General features: G+C 43.3%; 1 protein-coding gene across 1 annotated transcript in view; it reads right to left on the minus strand.

Moving 5' to 3' along the window:
• The window catches only part of map3k15 (mitogen-activated protein kinase kinase kinase 15), an 82,082-nt gene that overhangs the window by 2,501 nt on the left and 60,488 nt on the right, over nt 1-19,093 (minus strand). The window contains exons 8-26 of the mRNA XM_064947350.1: nt 18,611-18,761; nt 18,370-18,477; nt 18,202-18,251; nt 17,994-18,089; nt 17,796-17,883; nt 17,477-17,610; nt 16,859-16,986; nt 16,379-16,509; nt 12,569-12,674; nt 11,281-11,438; nt 10,909-11,092; nt 7,592-7,769; nt 6,979-7,096; nt 6,776-6,832; nt 6,436-6,621; nt 3,262-3,367; nt 2,924-3,170; nt 2,425-2,537; nt 2,191-2,297 (exon numbers count right to left, since the gene is read on the minus strand). Of these exons, the coding sequence (XP_064803422.1) occupies nt 2,191-2,297; nt 2,425-2,537; nt 2,924-3,170; nt 3,262-3,367; nt 6,436-6,621; nt 6,776-6,832; nt 6,979-7,096; nt 7,592-7,769; nt 10,909-11,092; nt 11,281-11,438; nt 12,569-12,674; nt 16,379-16,509; nt 16,859-16,986; nt 17,477-17,610; nt 17,796-17,883; nt 17,994-18,089; nt 18,202-18,251; nt 18,370-18,477; nt 18,611-18,761 (2,446 nt within the window). The remainder of the gene's footprint in view (nt 1-2,190; nt 2,298-2,424; nt 2,538-2,923; nt 3,171-3,261; nt 3,368-6,435; nt 6,622-6,775; nt 6,833-6,978; nt 7,097-7,591; nt 7,770-10,908; nt 11,093-11,280; nt 11,439-12,568; nt 12,675-16,378; nt 16,510-16,858; nt 16,987-17,476; nt 17,611-17,795; nt 17,884-17,993; nt 18,090-18,201; nt 18,252-18,369; nt 18,478-18,610; nt 18,762-19,093) is intronic.

Raw genomic sequence — 19,093 nt, forward strand, 5'->3', positions numbered from 1 at the left:
GACTCCATTAGGGTGATATGAGGGCCCGACGTCCACAGGTGGGGGTTGTGCTTACAGCCCAACACCGTGCAGGACGTTTGGCATTTGCCAGAGAACGCCAAGATTGGCAAATTCGCCACTGGCACCCTGTGCTCTTCACAGATGAAAGCAGGTTCACACTGAGCACTTGACAGACGTGACAGAGTCTGGAGACGCCGTGGAGAACGTTCTGCTGCCTGCAACATCCTCCAGCATGACCAGTTTGGCAGTGGGTCAGTCATGGTGTGGGGTGGCATTTCTTTGGGGGGGCCGCACAGCCCTCCATGTGCTCGCCAGATGTAGCCTGACTGCCATTAGGTACCGAGATGAGATCCTCAGACCCCTTGTGAGACCATATGCTGGTGCGGTTGGCCCTGGGTTCCTCCTAATGCAAGACAATGCTAGACCTCATGTGGCTGGAGTGTGTCAGCAGTTCCTGCAAGAGGAAGGCATTGATGCTATGGACTGGCCCGCCCGTTCCCCAGACCTGAATCCAATTGAGCACATTTGGGACATCATGTCTCGCTCCATCCACCAACGCCACATTGCACCACAGACTGTCCAGGAGTTGGCAGATGCTTTAGTCCAGGTCTGGGAGGAGATCCCTCAGGAGACCATCCACCACCTCATCAGGAGCATGCCCAGGTGTTGTAGGGAGGTCATACAGGCACGTGGAGGCCCCACACACTACTGAGCCTCATTTTGACTTGTTTTAAGGACATTACATCAAAGTTGGATCAGCCTGTAGTGTGGTTTTCCACTTTAATTTTCAGTGTCACTCCAACTCCAGACCCCCAGGGGATGATAAATTTGATTTCCATTGATCATTTTTGTGTGATTTTGTTGTCAGCACATTCAACTATGTAAAGGCAAAAGTATTTAATAAGAATATTTCATTCATTCAGCAGTGTATATAAAATGCATTTCCTGCAATTCTACACAGTTTGACATGACTTATTATGCCTGTCTTTAAGGTTATTTTGAAGGGTATACGGAGGGTATTTTGAAAACCAAGTATAAGTGCAAACAACTAACTTCCTGCATTTCAACACATTTTGCCATGGGGCAGATGTTTGTTTTTTTGCAATTTTATAATGCTATTCTAAACATTTTGTCATGAGTCAGAGAAAATGTTGCAGTTTTAAAGCACATTTCCTGCAATTCTATACATTTTGTCATGGGGTAGAGAGAAATATGTGCTGTTTTAAAGCTCATCTCATGCTATTCTTCACATTCACCATGAGGATGAGAGAACATTTTGCAGTTTTAAAGCCAATTTTCTGATACTCTACACATTTTGCCATAAAGCTGAGAGAAACTGTTGCAGTTTTAAATGAACTGTCCATCAACAAATGTATATTCTGTTAACTCATACCCAAATAAAGTTGTTGGCTCATTCTATACTGGTATTTGGGGCCAATGCATAAATTGGTGGGAAAAAAACGTCAAAACCCCCACCTCAAACAGACCATTTCAAAAAATGATTGCTATTTCCTCATAGAGGAGCTGGCCAATCAGCGGTCTACTCGCATTAATATTTTTATTGACCGGTATACGCCAACGCCATTCTGTTGTTGGGGTACGACCACACCAATCCAACACAGAAAATATGCTTTTAATTACATACTTAATTACCATTTTTGGAATAATATCTATTGTAATTAGTTATAGGTCATATTTGATAGAAATCTGTAAACACTGGACAGTTACTTTAAAGGTTTACTTTGTGCAGAAATGCAGAAATAACGTATTTAAACTGTATAACTGATCAATACACCATCATACCAGGTAATTTAATGCTATTGAACAAATAAGACACTTGGCTACAGAAGTGACATTTCTTACCGATCTCTACAGCTTCCATCTAAAAAACATATCCTGTGAAATTACATCTTATCTAAATTACATCTTAGCTTATCTAACGAATAAACTACATCTGTTGTGGCACGCATTGCCAGAATGACACATTGTGCCCAAAGTCGCCCGTTAAGGCTAATTTCCTCAAATTCTACACATTTTCCCATCGCTTATGACGTGTTCATATGCTATCTGGAGGGCCACCAACCTATTTATTTATTTTAAAGAAATTATTGTGGGGGACATGTCCCCCCATCCCCCCGTGGCAATATCAGCACTGGACCCACAACACAAACACAATGTAGATGGATCAACCTTGTCTATGGTGTCTGCATCTGCACTCTGGTCTTTCAGCCAATCAGTGAGCTGCTTATCAGGCTCGTGGTTAACTGGGACTTGGAAGATAGAGGGAGGAGGAATGTCTGAAAAAGAAAAAGACAGATGGAGAGAAAGATGGGGAGAGACAAGTTACCAGGGATACCAGTGGGTGTGGGTGTGTGCGTGTGTGTGCGTGCGTGCGTGCGTGCGTGCGTGTGTGTGTGTGTGTACCTGGGGGTCTGTATCTGACCCTGACCAGCTCTAGGTCATGTTGTCTTTGCTGTAGTGTTGTCTTCAGGACCTGCTGGTACTCCCTCTCCCTGTGCAGCAGTTCCTCCAATAACCTGCAGGGGGCAGAACAGGACAGCCATTCCACATATTTCTTCTATTCCATTACTTGGGCTCGAGGAGCTGCAAGGCCACTTCATTCATAATCCGGTATTCATCAAACCCTCTTATCTTGAAGCACTTAGGCTCATTCATTTTAAGTAGGACAGACAACCCTTGATCAAAATGAAATAGAAACCTCAGCCTCTCTTCATTGGTACGTGTGTATACACTATACAGTATTTATCTGTGTGTGTGTGCGTATATCATAATACAGTATTTATGTGTGTGTGTGATACAACTGATTATGTTTGGATTCCAGGTGAGACACACACACACACACACACACACACACACACACACACACACACACACACACACACACACACACACACACACACACCGGTTGGTCTCCTGTTTGAGCCGGCCCAACTGGGCTCCGAGAGGCTGTGAGCGCGGAGGCGGAGGCGGGGAGGAGAGGGTGGAGCTGAGCGTGCTGACTGCTGAGGTCACTACGGGTTCGGGGGTCACAGCAGGATCATCTGGAGGCGTGACCAATACAGGGCCAAACTCTGCCTCCTCCTCCTCTTCCTCCTCCTCCTTATCTGGTCCCTCGCTCTCCGAGGCCGGGCCGAAGTGGGTCTGGAGCTCTACAGGGAGAGTTAAAGGTCAGGGGTGAAGGGTTAGGTTGCTACAATTCAGCAAGTTTTTTTATTGAGCGCTTTAGCAGTGACCACACACCTGGTATGAGGATGGTGACTGCAGCCTGTACTGCTCGTCTGATGATGTTGTCCATAGCAAACATCCAGTGAGGTTTAATATGATGGTTCCTCAGGACCTTGTTCACCTTGAAAACACACACACACACACACACACACACACACACACACACACACACACACACACACACACACACACACACACACACACACACACACACACACACACACACACACAAGATGAGCTCCAAAAGTCTTGGGACAGTGACACATTGTTGTTGTCTTGGCTCTGTACTCAAGCACATTGAATTTGGTTATGCGGTTAAAGTGCAGACTGTCAGCATTCATTTGAAGCTATTTTCAATTATACCACTTTTTGTACATAGACCCCCCATTTTAGGGGACCAAAAGTATTGGGAAAGCATACAGACCTGCTTTAACTCAGCAACATTTGTGGGTTTTCAAGCATGAACTGCTAGTTTCAAGTCCTGTCACAACATCTCAATTGGAATTAGGTCTGGACATTGACTAGGCTATTCCAAAACTTAACATTTGTTGCTTTTTAACCATTTTCATGTAGACTTGTGTTGGATCATTGTCTTGCATCAGCTCACAGACGGATGGCCTGCCATTCTCCTGTAGAATTCTCTGATACAGAGCAGTGTTCATGGTTCCTTCTACTAAGGCAAGTCATCCAGATCCTGAGGCAGCAAAGCATCCCCAAACCATCACACAACCACCACCATGCTTGACCGTTGGTATGAGGTTTTTACTGTGGAATGCACTGTTTGGTTTTCACCAGACATAATGGGACCCATCTCATCCAAGAAGTTGACTCAAGTTTGCCAAAAAGAACCAGGAAGCACCTGGATGATCATCAAGACTCTTGGAAGAATGTTTTTTGGACAGATGAGTAAAAAGTGTAACTCTTTGGACGACATGGGCCCCATTTTGCCTGGCGGAAACCAAACACTGCATTCCACAGTAGGAACTGTCAAGTATGGTGGTGGTAGTGTAAAAGGGCACTTCATGCTTGAAAAGCCACAAAAAAAGCCACAAATGTTGCAGAGTTAAAGCGAAGAGTGGGCCGGAATTCCTCCACAGCGATGTGAAACACTGAGCAACAACTACAGAAAACATTTGGTTGCAGTCATTGCAGCTAAATGTGGCACAACCCGTTATTGAGTAACGGGGCATTTACTGTTTCACACAGAGGAATAGGGTGTTACATTTTTTAATTAAATAAATACAATAAATATATTTTTGTTGTTGTTATTTGTAAACTCAGATTCCCTTTATCTAATATTAGGTTTTGGGTGAAGATCTGATAACGTTCAGTATGAAAAAGATCTAATTTAAAGAAAATCAGAAAGGGGGCAAACACTTTTTCACAGCACTGTAGACGTGTATTAAAGTACAGTGATTACAAGCTTGGGACTCCATAAACTTGTTGGATGCATTTGCTGTTTGTTTTGGTTGTTTCAGATTATTTTGCGCCCAAAATAAATGAATGGTAAATAATGTATTGTGTCATTTTGGAGTAACTTTTATTGTAAATAAGAATATAATATGTTTCTAAACACAGGATGTGACCATCATTCAGAGTAGTCCTGTGTACAGGGCCTTTGGAAAGTATTCAGACCATTTGACTTTTTCCACATTTTGTTACTTTACAGCCTTATTCTAAAATGAATTAAATATTTTTTTTTCTCATCAATCTACACACAATACCCCATAATGACAAAGCAAAAAAACGATTTTTAGAAATGTTTGCAAATGTATTAAATATAAAAGTAAAGTATTCAGACCCTTTAATATGAGATTCGAAATTGAGCTCAGGTGCATCCTGTTTCCATTGATCATCCTTGAGATGTCCACCTGTGTTCAATTCACTTGATTGGAAATGATTTGGAAAGGCACACATCTGTCTATATAAGGTCTCACAGTTGACAGTGCATGTCTGAGCAGAAACCAAGCCATGAGGTCAAAGGAATTGTCCAAAGAGCTCCAAGACAGGATTGTGTCGAGGCACAAATCTTAGGAAGGGTACCAAAACATTTCTGCAGAATTGAAGGTCCGCAAGAACACAGTGGCCTCCATCATTCTTAAATGGAATAAGTTTGGAACCACCAAGACTCTTCCTAGAGCTGGCAAACTTGCCAAACTGAGCAATTGGGGGAGAAGGGCCTTGGTCAGGGAGGTGACCAAGAACCTGATGGTCACTCTGACAGAGCTCTAGAGTTCCTCTGGGGAGATGGGAGAACCTTCCTGAAGGACAACCATCTCTACAGCATTCCACCAATCAGGCCTTTATGGTAGAGTAGCCAGACGGAAGCCACTTCTCAGTAAAAGGCATATGACAGCCTGCTTGGAGTTTGCCAAAAAGCACCTAAAGGACTCTCAGGTCATGAGAAAAAATATGATCTGTTCTGAAGAAACCAAGATGGAACTATTTGGCCTGAATGCCAAGTGTCACGTCTAGAGGAAACCTGGCACCATCCCTACGGTGAAGCATGGGGGCAGCATCATGCCTTGGGGATGTTTTTCAGCAGCAGGGACTGGGAGACTAGTCAGGATCGAGGGGAAAAAAGAACAGAGCAAAGTACAGAGAGATCCTTGATTAAAAAAACCTGCTCCAGAGTGCTCAGAACCTCAGTCTGAGGCAAAGGTTCACCTTCCAACAGGACAACAACCTGAAGTACACAGCCAAGTCAACGCAGGAGTGGCTTCGAGACAATCTTCTGAATGTCCTTGAGTGGCCCAGCCAGAGCCCGGACTTTATCGAACATCTCTAGAGAGATCTGAAAATAGCTGTGCAGCAACGCTCCCCATCCAACCTGACAGAGCTTGAAGGTATCTGCAGAGAAGAATAGGAGAAACTCCCCAAAAACAGGTGTGCTAAGCTTGTAGCATCATACCCAAGAAGACTCGAGGCTGTAATCATTGACAAAGGTGCTTTAACAAAGTACTGAGTAAAGGGTCTGAAAACATATGTAAATGTTATGCTTAATTATTTTTTTAAAGAAAAAACTTTTTGCTTTGCCATTATGGGTTATTGTGTGTAGATTGATGAGGGGGAACAATGATTTAATCCATTTTAGAATAGGGCTGTAACGTAACAAAATGTGGAAAAAGTCAAGGGATCTGAATACTTTCCGAATGGACTGTATGTGTGCACGCGTGTGTGTGTTCTCACTGAATCCTGGAAGCCAAAAAGAACCAGTTGTATCTGGTTGATGGATGTAGAGTCGAAGTCTAGGTCCAGTTTGAGTTTGGAGATGGTTGTTGCCATGACGCGTCGCTCCGGGGAGTGGATGAAATCTCTCAGGATACAGATGATCTGTTTAATGTGGTCCACAGAGAGCTGCAGCTCCTCACTGCCCTACAAACACACACACCAAACACACACACCAAACACACACACAGAGGGAGAAAGAAGTAGATGATTGTGGCAATATCTGGTTGCTCTTTCTTTAATCAATTCACAATTGTATTTATTTTCTCTCTCTCACGTATAAACACGCACACACACACACCTGTATGTGGTTCTCCAGGAGGTTGGAGATGACTTTGTCCTGGTCCTCGTTCAGGACCTTGTAGAGTAGAGAGATGTTAATGAATCTACCCTCTTTGAATATTTTACACACACACACACACACACACACACACACACACACACACACACACACACACACACACACACACACACACACACACACACACACACACACACACACACCTTGTAGAGGATGGCTCTCCTCTCGCTGTCCTTCTTCAGCAGGAAGAGCCCTCCATCTCTGTCTTCTAGAGACGCAGGAGAGCTACGGTCCTCTGACACTGACCCCTCATCCGGTACACTGACCAATACAATGACATTCATATAGAATAATGACACCCTATTCTACTGTTGGAAAACGTTTGTGTGTGTGTGTTGGTATTTGTCACATCTTTGTAAGCAACACATGTAGACTAACAGCGCAGAGATAAAAAAAATGATAATAATAATAACAGGAGTAATGATAACTTGGCTATTTACAGTGTGCAGGGGTATGAGGTAATTGTGTGTGTGTGTTGGTGTGTGTGTAACCCCAGTGTGACTTCAGTTGTGTTTACACATACAAAGGTTTCCTGGCTGCATGGCACACTGAGTGTGTGTGTTCTGGAGGTTGTAAAAGTCACCACAAGGCATTAGACGGATGCTGTAAAAGGCATTAGAGCAGGATCAGCTATGACCACCTGGCACACGCACACGCACACACACACACACACACACACACACACACACACACACACACACACACACACACACACACACACACACACACACACTTCAGGTGTAGAGTTGTGTGTACCTTAGGTAGTTGTTGCTAGGTGGTTTGAGCAGGTTCTCTGACCCTGATCGTTTGTTCTTCTGAAAGAAGACATCCTGTTTGGAGTCGCAGTCTGGACTCACTGAGCCGGGTTCGCTGCTGCTGCTCCCGGTGGCCTCACACTGTAACTGCACCGGCAGCGAAACACTGCGGATGTAGTCTGGCCAACACATACACACACGCACACAAACACACAGACACACACACAGTGTAAGAAAGCCCCCTTAATCAAGAGAACTGGTTAGCTAGCGTTTTTATTTAACTAGCTACTTATATTGTTTAGCTATCAGCTAGCTTTAGCTATCTAGCCATACTGCTTCTGGGCATATTCCCATGGCAACTGTTGCGATAGAGATATGTTTCAGACCTCTTGGCAATGATAAGGACATACTAGCAGGGATTTTCAAGTCTTTCCGAGCCGACACATTTTTGCACCATACCAACACTATCACACCTGGTTTAACTACTCAGGTGGGATATTGTTGGGCTGGAACAAAAATGTGCAGACAGGACTCTGCTTTAGCAGAAACAGATAGATAGCAACATGATCACAGACACTCACAGATACATGTAGACACGACCACAGACAGACATAGTCACACATGCTACACACACACACACACACACACACACACACACACACACACACACTGAACAAAAATATAAAATGCAACAATTTCAAAAGATTTTACTGAGTTACAGTTGGGTCAATTGGAATAAATTCATTAGGCCCTAATCTATAGATTAGATTTCACATGACTGAGAATACAGATATGCATCTGTTGGTGGGGCGTGGATCAGAAAACCAGTCAGTATTTGGTATAACCACCATTTGCCTCATGCAGCGCGACACATTTAAACTAATGATGACCTGAGGCCCAAATGTTTGTGTTTTGTTTCACCTTTCACTTATGCGCTTTCTTGTACAATGTTTCAATAAACATCTTAATTTTGTATTCAAGCCTCAGTTTAGGGTCTATTCATTTTTTCAACAGTGTGCAGGCCTTTTTTCAACAGTGTGCAGGCCTTGGATGGACTGGGATATTTTCAGCTTCCAGGAATTGTGTACAGATCCTTGCGACATGGGGCTGTGCATTATCATGCTGAAACATGAGGTGATGGCGGTGGATGAATGGCATGACAATGGGCCTCAGGACCTCGCCACGGTATCTCTGTGCATTCAAATTGACATCGATAAAATGCAATTGTGTTCGTTGTCCATAGCTTATGTTTGCCCATATCAAAACTCCACCGCCACCATGGAACACTCTGTTCACAACATTGACATCAGCAAACCGCTCGCCCACACAACGCTATACACCGCTGTCTGACATCTGCCCCGTACAGATGAAACTCTTATGAAAGAGAAACTAATATTAAATTATCTGGTAACAGCTCTGCCAATTACACGCTCCTTCAAACCTTGAGACATCTGTGGCATTGTGTTGTGTGACAAAATTGCACATTTTAAAGTGGCCTTTTATTGTCCCCAGCACCAGGTTCACCTGCGTAAGGATCATGGTGTTTAAAACCTCTTTGGGCTAGGGGGCAGTAATTTCACATCCAGATGAAAAGCGTGCCCAAAGTAAACTGCCGGTTACCCAGGCCCAGAAGCTAGGATATGCATATAATTGGTAGATTTGGATAGAAAACATATTTGGATAGAAACACAAGTTTCTAAAACTGTTAAAATAATGTCTGTGAGTATAACAGAACTGAAATGGCAGGCGAAACCCTGAGGACAAACAACACTCCCTCATCCTACCACTGTATTCAATGGCTGTCACTTTTATTACAAGGCAAAATCCTCCCCGATTGTAGTTCCTAGGGCTTCCACTAGATGTCAACAGTCTTTAGAAAGAGTTACAGGCTGGTTTTTGCAAAAATTAGGGAGAAGTTGTAGTTTTTCTAAGTGGTTTCCCATTTGGGCTGTAGTGTTTCCATGCGCATGGATGAGAGCGCATTCTTTTTGTTTATCTCCGGCAAAGACAATAACGATTCTCCGTCTTAAATTGTATTGTTTATTTACGTATTAGGGTACCTAAGGTTTGATTATAAACGTTGTTTGACTTGTTTGGATAAGTTTATTAGTAACGAGGAGGAGCCATTTTGTATGCATTTTGATGGAGGGAAACTGGTGGATTATTGACTGAAGTGCGCCAGCTAAACAGAGGACTTTATTGAACAAAAGGACCATTTGTAATGTAACTGGGACCTTTTGGAGTGCCAACAGAAGAAGATCTTCAAAGGTAAGGCATATTTATATCGCTATTTCTGACTTTTGTGTAGCAAGTGCCTGGTTGAAAAATGATTTGTCATGCATTTGTATGCGGGGCGCTGTCCTCAGATAATCGCATGGTGAGCTTTCACCGTAAAGCCTTTTTGAAATCGGACTCAGCGGCTGGATTAACAAGAAGTTAAGCTTTATTTTGATGTATTACACATATATTTGAATGAAAGTTAAATATTTAAAATACTGTCATTTGAATTTGGCGCTCTGCAATTTCATAGGATGCTGACGAGGTGTGCCGCCATAACAGGTTTCAGATTCTTGATATGCCACACCTGTCAGGTGGATGGATTATCTTGGCAAAGGAAAAATGCTCACTGACAGGGATGTAAACAAATTTGTGCATTTTTCTTTTTATTTAATCTCATGAAACATGGGACCAATACTTTACATGTTGCGTTTCTATTTCTGTACAAACAACAAAAATGTTAACTGGGAACAAACCTTGCCACACTGGTATAAAGATCCCAGGAGTAGACAGGAGAGAAAGAGACCGTTAACAGGAGAGAAAGAGACCGTTAACAGGAGAGAAAGAGACCGTTAACAGGAGAGAAAGGGACCATTAACACAACCTCAATTACATTACCATGTCTGCCAGTTTGTGTGTGTGTGTGTGTGTGTGTGTGTGTGTACACAGTATGTCTGTGTGTGTTGTGATTTGTATGAGCTGCAGCATTTCAGTGACATCATGGAAACAATCTGAGTGGATTAAACGGTTAAATCACCCATTAATTTATTAGCACACACACACACACACACACACACACACACACACACACACACACACACACACACACAATGCTGAACAGCCCTACCTGATAGCACACACACACACACACACACACACACACACACACACACACACACACACACACACACACACACACACAATGCTGAACAGCCCTACCTGATGGCACACACACACACACACACACACACACACACACACACACACACACACACACACACACACACACACACACACACACACAATGCTGAACAGCCCTACCTGATGGCTTGAAGGCGATCTTGCTCTTCTTTCCCTTGACATTGTGTCGTACAAAGATATCTTTGAGCAGGTCTGAGGCGGTAGCCCTCTTATTAGGGTCAGGCTCAAAACAACGCAGGATAAACGACTTGGCCTCCAACGACAACGACTCTGGGATCTCTGGGTGGATCTTAAACATCCCCACCTACACACGGACGCACACAAACAAACACTGAGCTGGATGTAAAGTGCAACAGGTGGTCTGATGAATCACGTTCACTTGATGCCTTCACTTCAGGCTTTAGCTGAGCTGGCTAACAAAATCTTATAACATGCAGGAGACACAGGTTTGAACCAGTTACATAGTCTTGGAGCACATCAAACCAAACACACCTTAAACATAGCAGCCTGAGGCTCTCCCAGCTCGTGGAAGGGGGGTTTCCCAGTAGCCATCTCTATGATGGTGCAGCCCAGAGACCAGATGTCAGCTGGAGCTCCGTAACCCCGAGGACCCTTGTCTATGATCTCTGGAGCCATGTACTGCAGGGTGCCTAGATAGGACACAACCCACACATTCATAACAGCATTCCATGTTGATAACAAATTCATGTTTAGAGAGAGAGAGGGAGATAGGTGTTGGTCAGAAAGGGAGACAGAGAAAGAGGGAGAGAGAGAAAGAAAGAGGGAGAGAGGTGTTGGTCAGAAAGGGAGAGAGAGAGAGAGAGAAAGAAAGAGGGAGAGTGGTGTTGGTCAGAAAGGGAGAGAGAGAAAAGGGGAGAGAGAGAAAGAAAGAGGGAGAGAGGTGTTGGTCAGAAAGGGAGAAAGAGGGAGAGAGAGAAAGAAAGAGGGAGAGAGGTGTTGGTCAGAAAGGGAGAGAGAGAAAGAGGGAGAGAGAGAAAGAAAGAGGGAGAGAGGTGTTGGTCAGAAAGGGAGAGAGAGAAAGAGGGAGAGATAGAAAGAAAGAGGGAGAGAGGTGTTGGTCAGAAAGGGAGAGAGTGGAAAGTAAAGGACAATAATTAGGGATAGATGACGAGAGAGTAATGAAAGAGAAACACACTCGTAGTCCTTAATCCCCTCTGGCTAATTAACTAACAATTATCTCTCTGTGTGTGTGTGTGTGTGTGTGTGTGTGTGTGTGTGTGTGTGTGTGTGTGTGTGTGTGTGTGTGTGTGTGTGTGTGTGTGTGTGTGTGTGTGTGTGTGTGTGTGTGTGTGTGTGTGTGTGTGTGTGTGTGTGTGTGTGTGTGTGTGTGTGTGTCTAGGACAGATCATCTGTCTCCTGAGAGATTTCATCCACTCCCTGGAGTGACGCATCATGGCAACAACCAAACTAAAACTTGGATGTGTGTGTGTTGTTTGTGCGTGGGCGCATGCATGTGAGATTAAGCGAGTGAGGAGCAGCCAGCTGTCAATGTGTGTATGAGTGTGTTTCTATAGAGGCTGAAAGTGGCTCTTGACATTTCGAGGGTCATTTGACATTTTGAGATCCAGGCAAGACTAGACAGCCGTGGACTGAACGTTGGGTGTTGGATACTTTCAAGTTACTATTACTGATAACTTTTGTGATATTTGGAGATTAAAAAGAAACAGTTTATCTGTAAGATATATAAAACAACAGTTGAGAAAATATACCAGGTTGCAGAGGAGTTACCACAGAAAACAATATTGTGTGTGTGTCATACCAGTGAAGGTCTCGGTGCAGGGGTTGACCCCCGCAAGCCTTTTAGACGTCCCAAAGTCTGATATCTTCAGAACTCCACTGTAGGTATTAACTAATACATTATCCCCCTGAGAGAAACAGTGAGAGAAAGAGACAGCAAGAGAGAGAAAGAGAGAGAGGCAGGGAGAAAGAGAGAGAGCGAGAGCCAAAGGAACTGAATAATATTTAGAAATGCTATAGATGGAAGGAATGTAGTGTGGAAATCTACCAAAAACCTATTAGGCAACAACAAATGTAATCCCTTCTAGACAATCTCCTGGACAAAATGTTTCACTGTAATAGTGAAAACCTAAACAGTATATTTGACCTCTCAACTTCCCAATAACATCTAAAAATGTCAAGCATACAACCTAAGAAAATTAACAACAATGACAAATGGTTTGATGAAGAATGCAAAAACCTAAAAAGACATTGAGAAACCTATCCAACCAAAAACATAGAGACCCAGAAAACCAGGGCCTATGCCTTCACTATGGTTAATCACAAAAACAATACAGAAATAAACTACGGAAAAAGAAGGAACAGCACATCAGAAATCAGCTCAATGTAATTGAAGAATTCATAGATTCTAACCACTTCTGGGAAGATTGGAAAACTCTAAACAAACAACAACACGAAGAGCTATCCATCCAAAATGGAGATGTATGGATAAACCACTTCCCCAATCTTTTTGGCTCTGTAACAAAGAACAAACAGCAATAACATATACGTGATCAAATACAAATCTTAGAATCAAATATTAAAGACTATCAGAACCCACTGGATTCTCCAAGTACATTGAATGAACTACAGGACAAACCCTTCAACCCAAAAAAGCCTGTAGGGTTGATGGTATCCTAAATTAAATTCTAAAATATACAGACCACAAATTCCAATTGGTTATATTTAAACTCTTTAATATCCTCCTCAGCTTTGGCATATTCCCCAATATTTAGAACCAAAACTGATCACCCCAATAATTACCATGGCATATGCGTCAACAGCAAACTTAGGAAAATCCTCTGCGTTATCATTAACAGCAGACTCGTACATTTCCTCAGCAAAAGCAATGTACTGAGCAAATGTCAAATTGGCTTTTTACCAAATTACCGTACGACAGACCACGTATTCACCCTGCACACCCTAATTGACAAACAAACAAACCGAAACAAAAGTAAAGTCTTCTCATGCTTTGTTGATTTCAAAAAAGCTTTTGACTCAATTTGGCATGAGGGTCTGCTATACAAATTGATGGAAAGTGGTGTTGGGGAAAAACATACAACATTATAAAATCAATGTACACAAACAACAAGTGCCGGTAAAAATTGACAAAAAAGCACACACATTTCTTTCCACAGGGCCGGGGTTGAGTCAGGGATGCAGCTTAATTTAAGCTCCACCCTCTTCAACATATATATCAATGAATTAGCGAGGGCACTAGAACAGTCTGCAGCAGCCGGCCTCACCCTACTAGAATCTGAAGTCACATATCTACTGTTTGCTGATGATCTGGTGCTTCTGTTCCCAACCAAGGAGGGCCTACAGAAGCACCTAGATCTTCTGCACAGATTCTGTCAGACCGTGGCCCTGACAGTAAATCGCAGTAAGACAAAAATAATGGTGTTCCAAAAAAGGTCCACGAATACAAATTCCATCTAGACACCGTTGCCATAGAGCACACAAAAAACGATACATACCTCGGCCTAAACATCAGCGCCACAGGTAACTTCCACAAAGCTGTGAACGATCTGAGAGACAAGGCAAGAAGGGCCTTCTATGCCATCAAAAGGAACATCAAATTTGACATAAAAATGGCAAAAAATACTTGAAATCAGTTATAGAACCCATTGCCCTTCATGGTTGTGAGGTCTGGGGTCCGCTCACCAACCAAGACTTCACAAAATGGGACAAACACCAAATTGAGACTCTGCATGTAGAATTCTGCTAAAATATCCTCCGTGTACAATGTAAAACACCAAATAATGCATGCAGAGCAGAATTAGGGCGATACCCGCTAATTATCAAAATCCAGAAAAGAGACATTAAATTCTCCAACCACCTAAAAGGAAGCGATTCCCAAACCTTCCATAACAAAGCCATCACCTACAGTGTAATGAAGCTGGAGAAGAGTCCCCTAAGCAAGTTGGTCCTGGGGTTCTGTTCACAAACACAAACTGACCCCACAGAGCCCCACAATTAGACCCAACCAAAACATGAGAAAACAAAAAAGATAATTACTTGACACATTGGAAAGAAGTTATAAAAAAACAGAGCAAACTAGAATGCTATTTGGCATTAAACAGAGAGTACACAGTGGCAGAATACCTGAACACTGTGACTGACCCAAACTTAAGGAAAGCTTCGACTATGTACAGACTCAGTGAGCATAGCCTTGCTATTGAGAAAGGCCGCCGTAGGCAGACATGGCTCTCAAGAGAAGACAGGCTATGTGCACACTGCCCACGAAATGAGGTGGAAACTGAATTGTACTTCCTAACTTCCTGCCAAATGTATGACCATATTAGAGACATGTACTGTATTTTCCTCAGATTACACTGACCCACAAAGAATTTGAAAACAAATCCAACTTTGATTAACTCCCATATCTACTGGGTGAAATACCACAGAGTGCAATCACAGTAGAAAGATTTGTGACCTGTTGCCACAAGAAAAGAGCAACCAGTGAAGAACAAACACCATTGTAAATACAACCTATAATTAGGTTTATTTATTTTCCCTTTTGTACTTGAACTATTTGCACATCATTACAACACTGTATATAGACATAATATGACATTTGAAATGTCTTTATTCTTTTGGAACTATTATGAGTGTAATATTTTATACTTTATTTATTTTTTAATGATCTATTTCACTTGCTTTGGCAATGTAAACATATGTTACAGGCGGAATACACCGCTCGTGTTGCAAAATAAATGTAGAAATCTATATTAGTAAATTATTGCACACATACTGCTTGCGCGTGCCAACGAGCGTCTGCATTGCCAAGGGCTAAAATAGAAGTCAGTTCTATTCGTGACGCAGATCACGCTGCATGTCCTGCCTCCCCCATCTCCTCATTGGTTTATAGAAGCAGATACCCACGTGCCATCTCCTCATTGGTTATACCCACGTGGGTGACTGAAAGACGAATGAGGTCAGTGCGGTAATGCACCTAATTTATGAAAGTTGCCAATCGCAATATAAAGTCAAGAGAAGAAAATGCCTGAAAGGAGGAGAGATGACTAGAAACGATTTGGTTGACCGTTTTATGTGTGGATTAATTGGCGGAGTAGAGGACCTTGTGCATTTCAGGTAAATAACAACTGAATGTTTATATCCCAGGTCAAATTAGCTAGCAATAGCAAGCTAAATTTTATTTTAATTTTACCTTTATTTAACTAGGCAAGTCAGTTAAGAAAAAATACCTATTTTGAATGACGGCCTAGGAACAGTGGGTTAACTGCCTGTTCAGGGGCAGAACGACAGATTTGTACCTTGTCAGCTCGGGGATTTGAACTTGCAACCTTCCGGTTACTAGCCCAACGCTCTAACCACTAGGCTACCCTGCCGCCCCATAGTGAGAAAATTATCTAGCAAGTACAAGCTATCTAGCTAAATTGCCATAAATGTTTAATGCTTTTTGACATGTCCCCAAATGAATATAAATGGTTCAGAGTTTGTATTGATATTTTAACCTGAGTGTCGTGATTGCGTTTGGTGTGGGGGGACAAAATACATTTATGCACGATGGCGCACGCGCGCAGCCGGTTTGGGTTCCATGTAAGGTTACCTTGATGTCACGGTGTACTATCTGGTTCTCGTGGAGATAGCGGAGTCCCTCCAGGATCTGTCGTGTGTAGAAGATGATGGTTGCCTCCTTCAACGGACCCCACTTTGACCGCAGCAACGCTGACAGGCTGCCTGTTATACACACACACTTAGAGAGCAGCATCTCATAAAAACTGCCTGCACAGACAGACAGACAGACAGACAGACAGACAGACAGACAGACAGACAGACACACACACAGACACACAGACACACACAGACACACACAGACACACACAGACAGACACACAGAGACACACAGACAGACACACAGACAGACACACAGACACACACAGACACAGACACACACAGACACAGACACACACAGACACAGACAGACAGACAGACAGACAGACAGACAGACACAGACAGACACACAGACAGACACACACACAGACACACAGACACACACAGACACACAGACAGACACACAGACACACACCTCCAGGGACTTGCTCCATGAAGATCTTGATGTATCCGTCCTCTGAGACTGAGCCCAGGTACTGAACAATGTTCCTGTGCTTCAGGTACTTATGCAGCGCTATCTCCTCATGAAGGGGTTGGGAGTACCTAACACACACAGAGAAAAGGGTTACGTACATGTACACACAGACACACAAACACACACTAATTAGCTCTCACAGTCTCGCGTCAGAATTAAGACTTCATCCATGTTTCTCAAACGTCAAATTTGGAAGTTGTAGCAAATGTCAAATTACAAAGTGTTTAAGGTTAAGTTTAGCATTAACTTAGAATATTTAAGGTTAGGGTTAATTTTAGGCATTATGTCTGAAATCTTAAGGTTATCTTAAGGTTTGGGATAGCCTTGAAACAAACATTTCAAAAACAACTTTCTAGCACTGGATTCAAACTTACAACCTTTGTAGTTAGAGGCAGATGCTTCCACCCATCTCCTATCCCCCCAAACCAACTTGAAGGTAACAGTGCTCACTATTGCCTCTAGTGTCCGGTTTCTACGTCATCTCCAACGTCCTCAGACATGGATGGACGTTGAATACTGACTTGTATCACGATGACCTGGCTGAACACACCCACTGACCTGCTGTCTCTCTCTGGTATCTCTTTAATGGCGATGCGGACCTGGTTGCTCATGTCTCTCCCAGCGTACACCACTCCGTAGGTCCCCCGGCCCAGCACCACACGGTCCGCCTTCTCGTTAATGTCATACTCGTACTTCAACACACGCGCAAGCACACACACACATGTGCAAAAACACATACAAAAACACACACACACCTATTTATATGCACTCACTTGTACTGAACCATAGAGTGAGAGGTAAGCACAGATCATTGTGGAACACATATTTCACCCACACACACCCACACACATAAATGGCAAATATAACAAACACTGACCTCCAGTGTGTCTCCGTCTCCATCTCCCTCCAGCTCCACTGCATTTCCTGTTCCATCAGAAATCATCTCCTTCACCATGGAACAGAACCTACACACAGACCAGAGAAAGTGTCAATACAACAGACATAGAAACAAGACGTACCTGAGCTGAATGTATGATGTCTGTCAGTGAGAATGGGACTGGGGTGTGATCCTGACCGGCCACACTGGTCTTCAGTAGAGAAGTAGATCTGGAAGTCGTCTGAGTTGTCGTGAACATACAGGAAACAACAGCGCTCATCAAACTTAGAGATACTGAGGAGAGAGGAGAGGGGAGACAGGAAGGGGAGGGTTGTTTTTAAAGCATGCCAAATATAAACACTAATGTTAACATGAGCAAGAACATGAAAACCATAAACACACATACCTGATTCCTTTGATGGATGTTGCAGTGAAGTTCCACTCATGGATCCCTTTCTAGACATGGACAGAGAGGTCAGAGGTTGAGGTCGGTTAACACACAGGATAGAGGAGGAGTGTAGAGGAGGATCAAGAGAGGAGGAGAGGGAGAGGGTAGGAGGAGAGGAGTTCTGACCGTTTCAGCAGGGGAGACGTGCCAGATGGAGACGTTCTTCTCCTCCGCCTCGCTGTTGATGGAAACATATGAGGGCTGGTAGACCTTAGTAGGCTCTAGGATCAACACCTACACACACAGTGAGAGAAAAGGTGTGTGTATGAATGTGTGTGTGTGTGTATGAGTGTGTATGAGTGTGTGTGTGTGTATGAGTGTGTGTGTGTGTGTGTGTGTGTGTGTTTGTGTGTTTGTGTTTGTGTACCGGGAAGCGCAGTCCATTGCTTTTTCCTCTAGTGGCCTCTACGATGATGTCCATCCAGAAGTTGAGCCTCTCTCTCTGGGGAGAGTGTTCTACAGTTGTCTTCTTAAATCTCTGGATCAACTGCAGGTTCTGAACCACAGATCGCAAGTACCTAGGAGAGAGAGAGAGATGTTAATGAATGGACCTTCTTTTTAAAATATTTTACTATAAACACACAACTAACACACACCCACACCTTGTAGAGGAGGGTTCTCCTTTCTGCGCTCCACACCTTGTAGAGAAAGAGAGGTGGAGGGTTGGAAAGGGAGAAAGACAAAGAGGGAGAGAAAGAGAGGTAGAGGGATGGAGAGGGAGAAAGACAGAGGGAGAGAAAGAGAGGTAGAGGGATGGAGGGAGAAAGACAAAGAGGGAGAGAAAGAGAGGTAGAGGGATGGAGAGGGAGAAAGACAGAGTGAGAGAAAGAGAGGTAGAGGGATGGAGAGG

The sequence above is a fragment of the Oncorhynchus masou genome, chromosome 30 (genome assembly GCF_036934945.1).
Source record: "Oncorhynchus masou masou isolate Uvic2021 chromosome 30, UVic_Omas_1.1, whole genome shotgun sequence".
Taxonomy (NCBI): domain Eukaryota; kingdom Metazoa; phylum Chordata; class Actinopteri; order Salmoniformes; family Salmonidae; genus Oncorhynchus; species Oncorhynchus masou.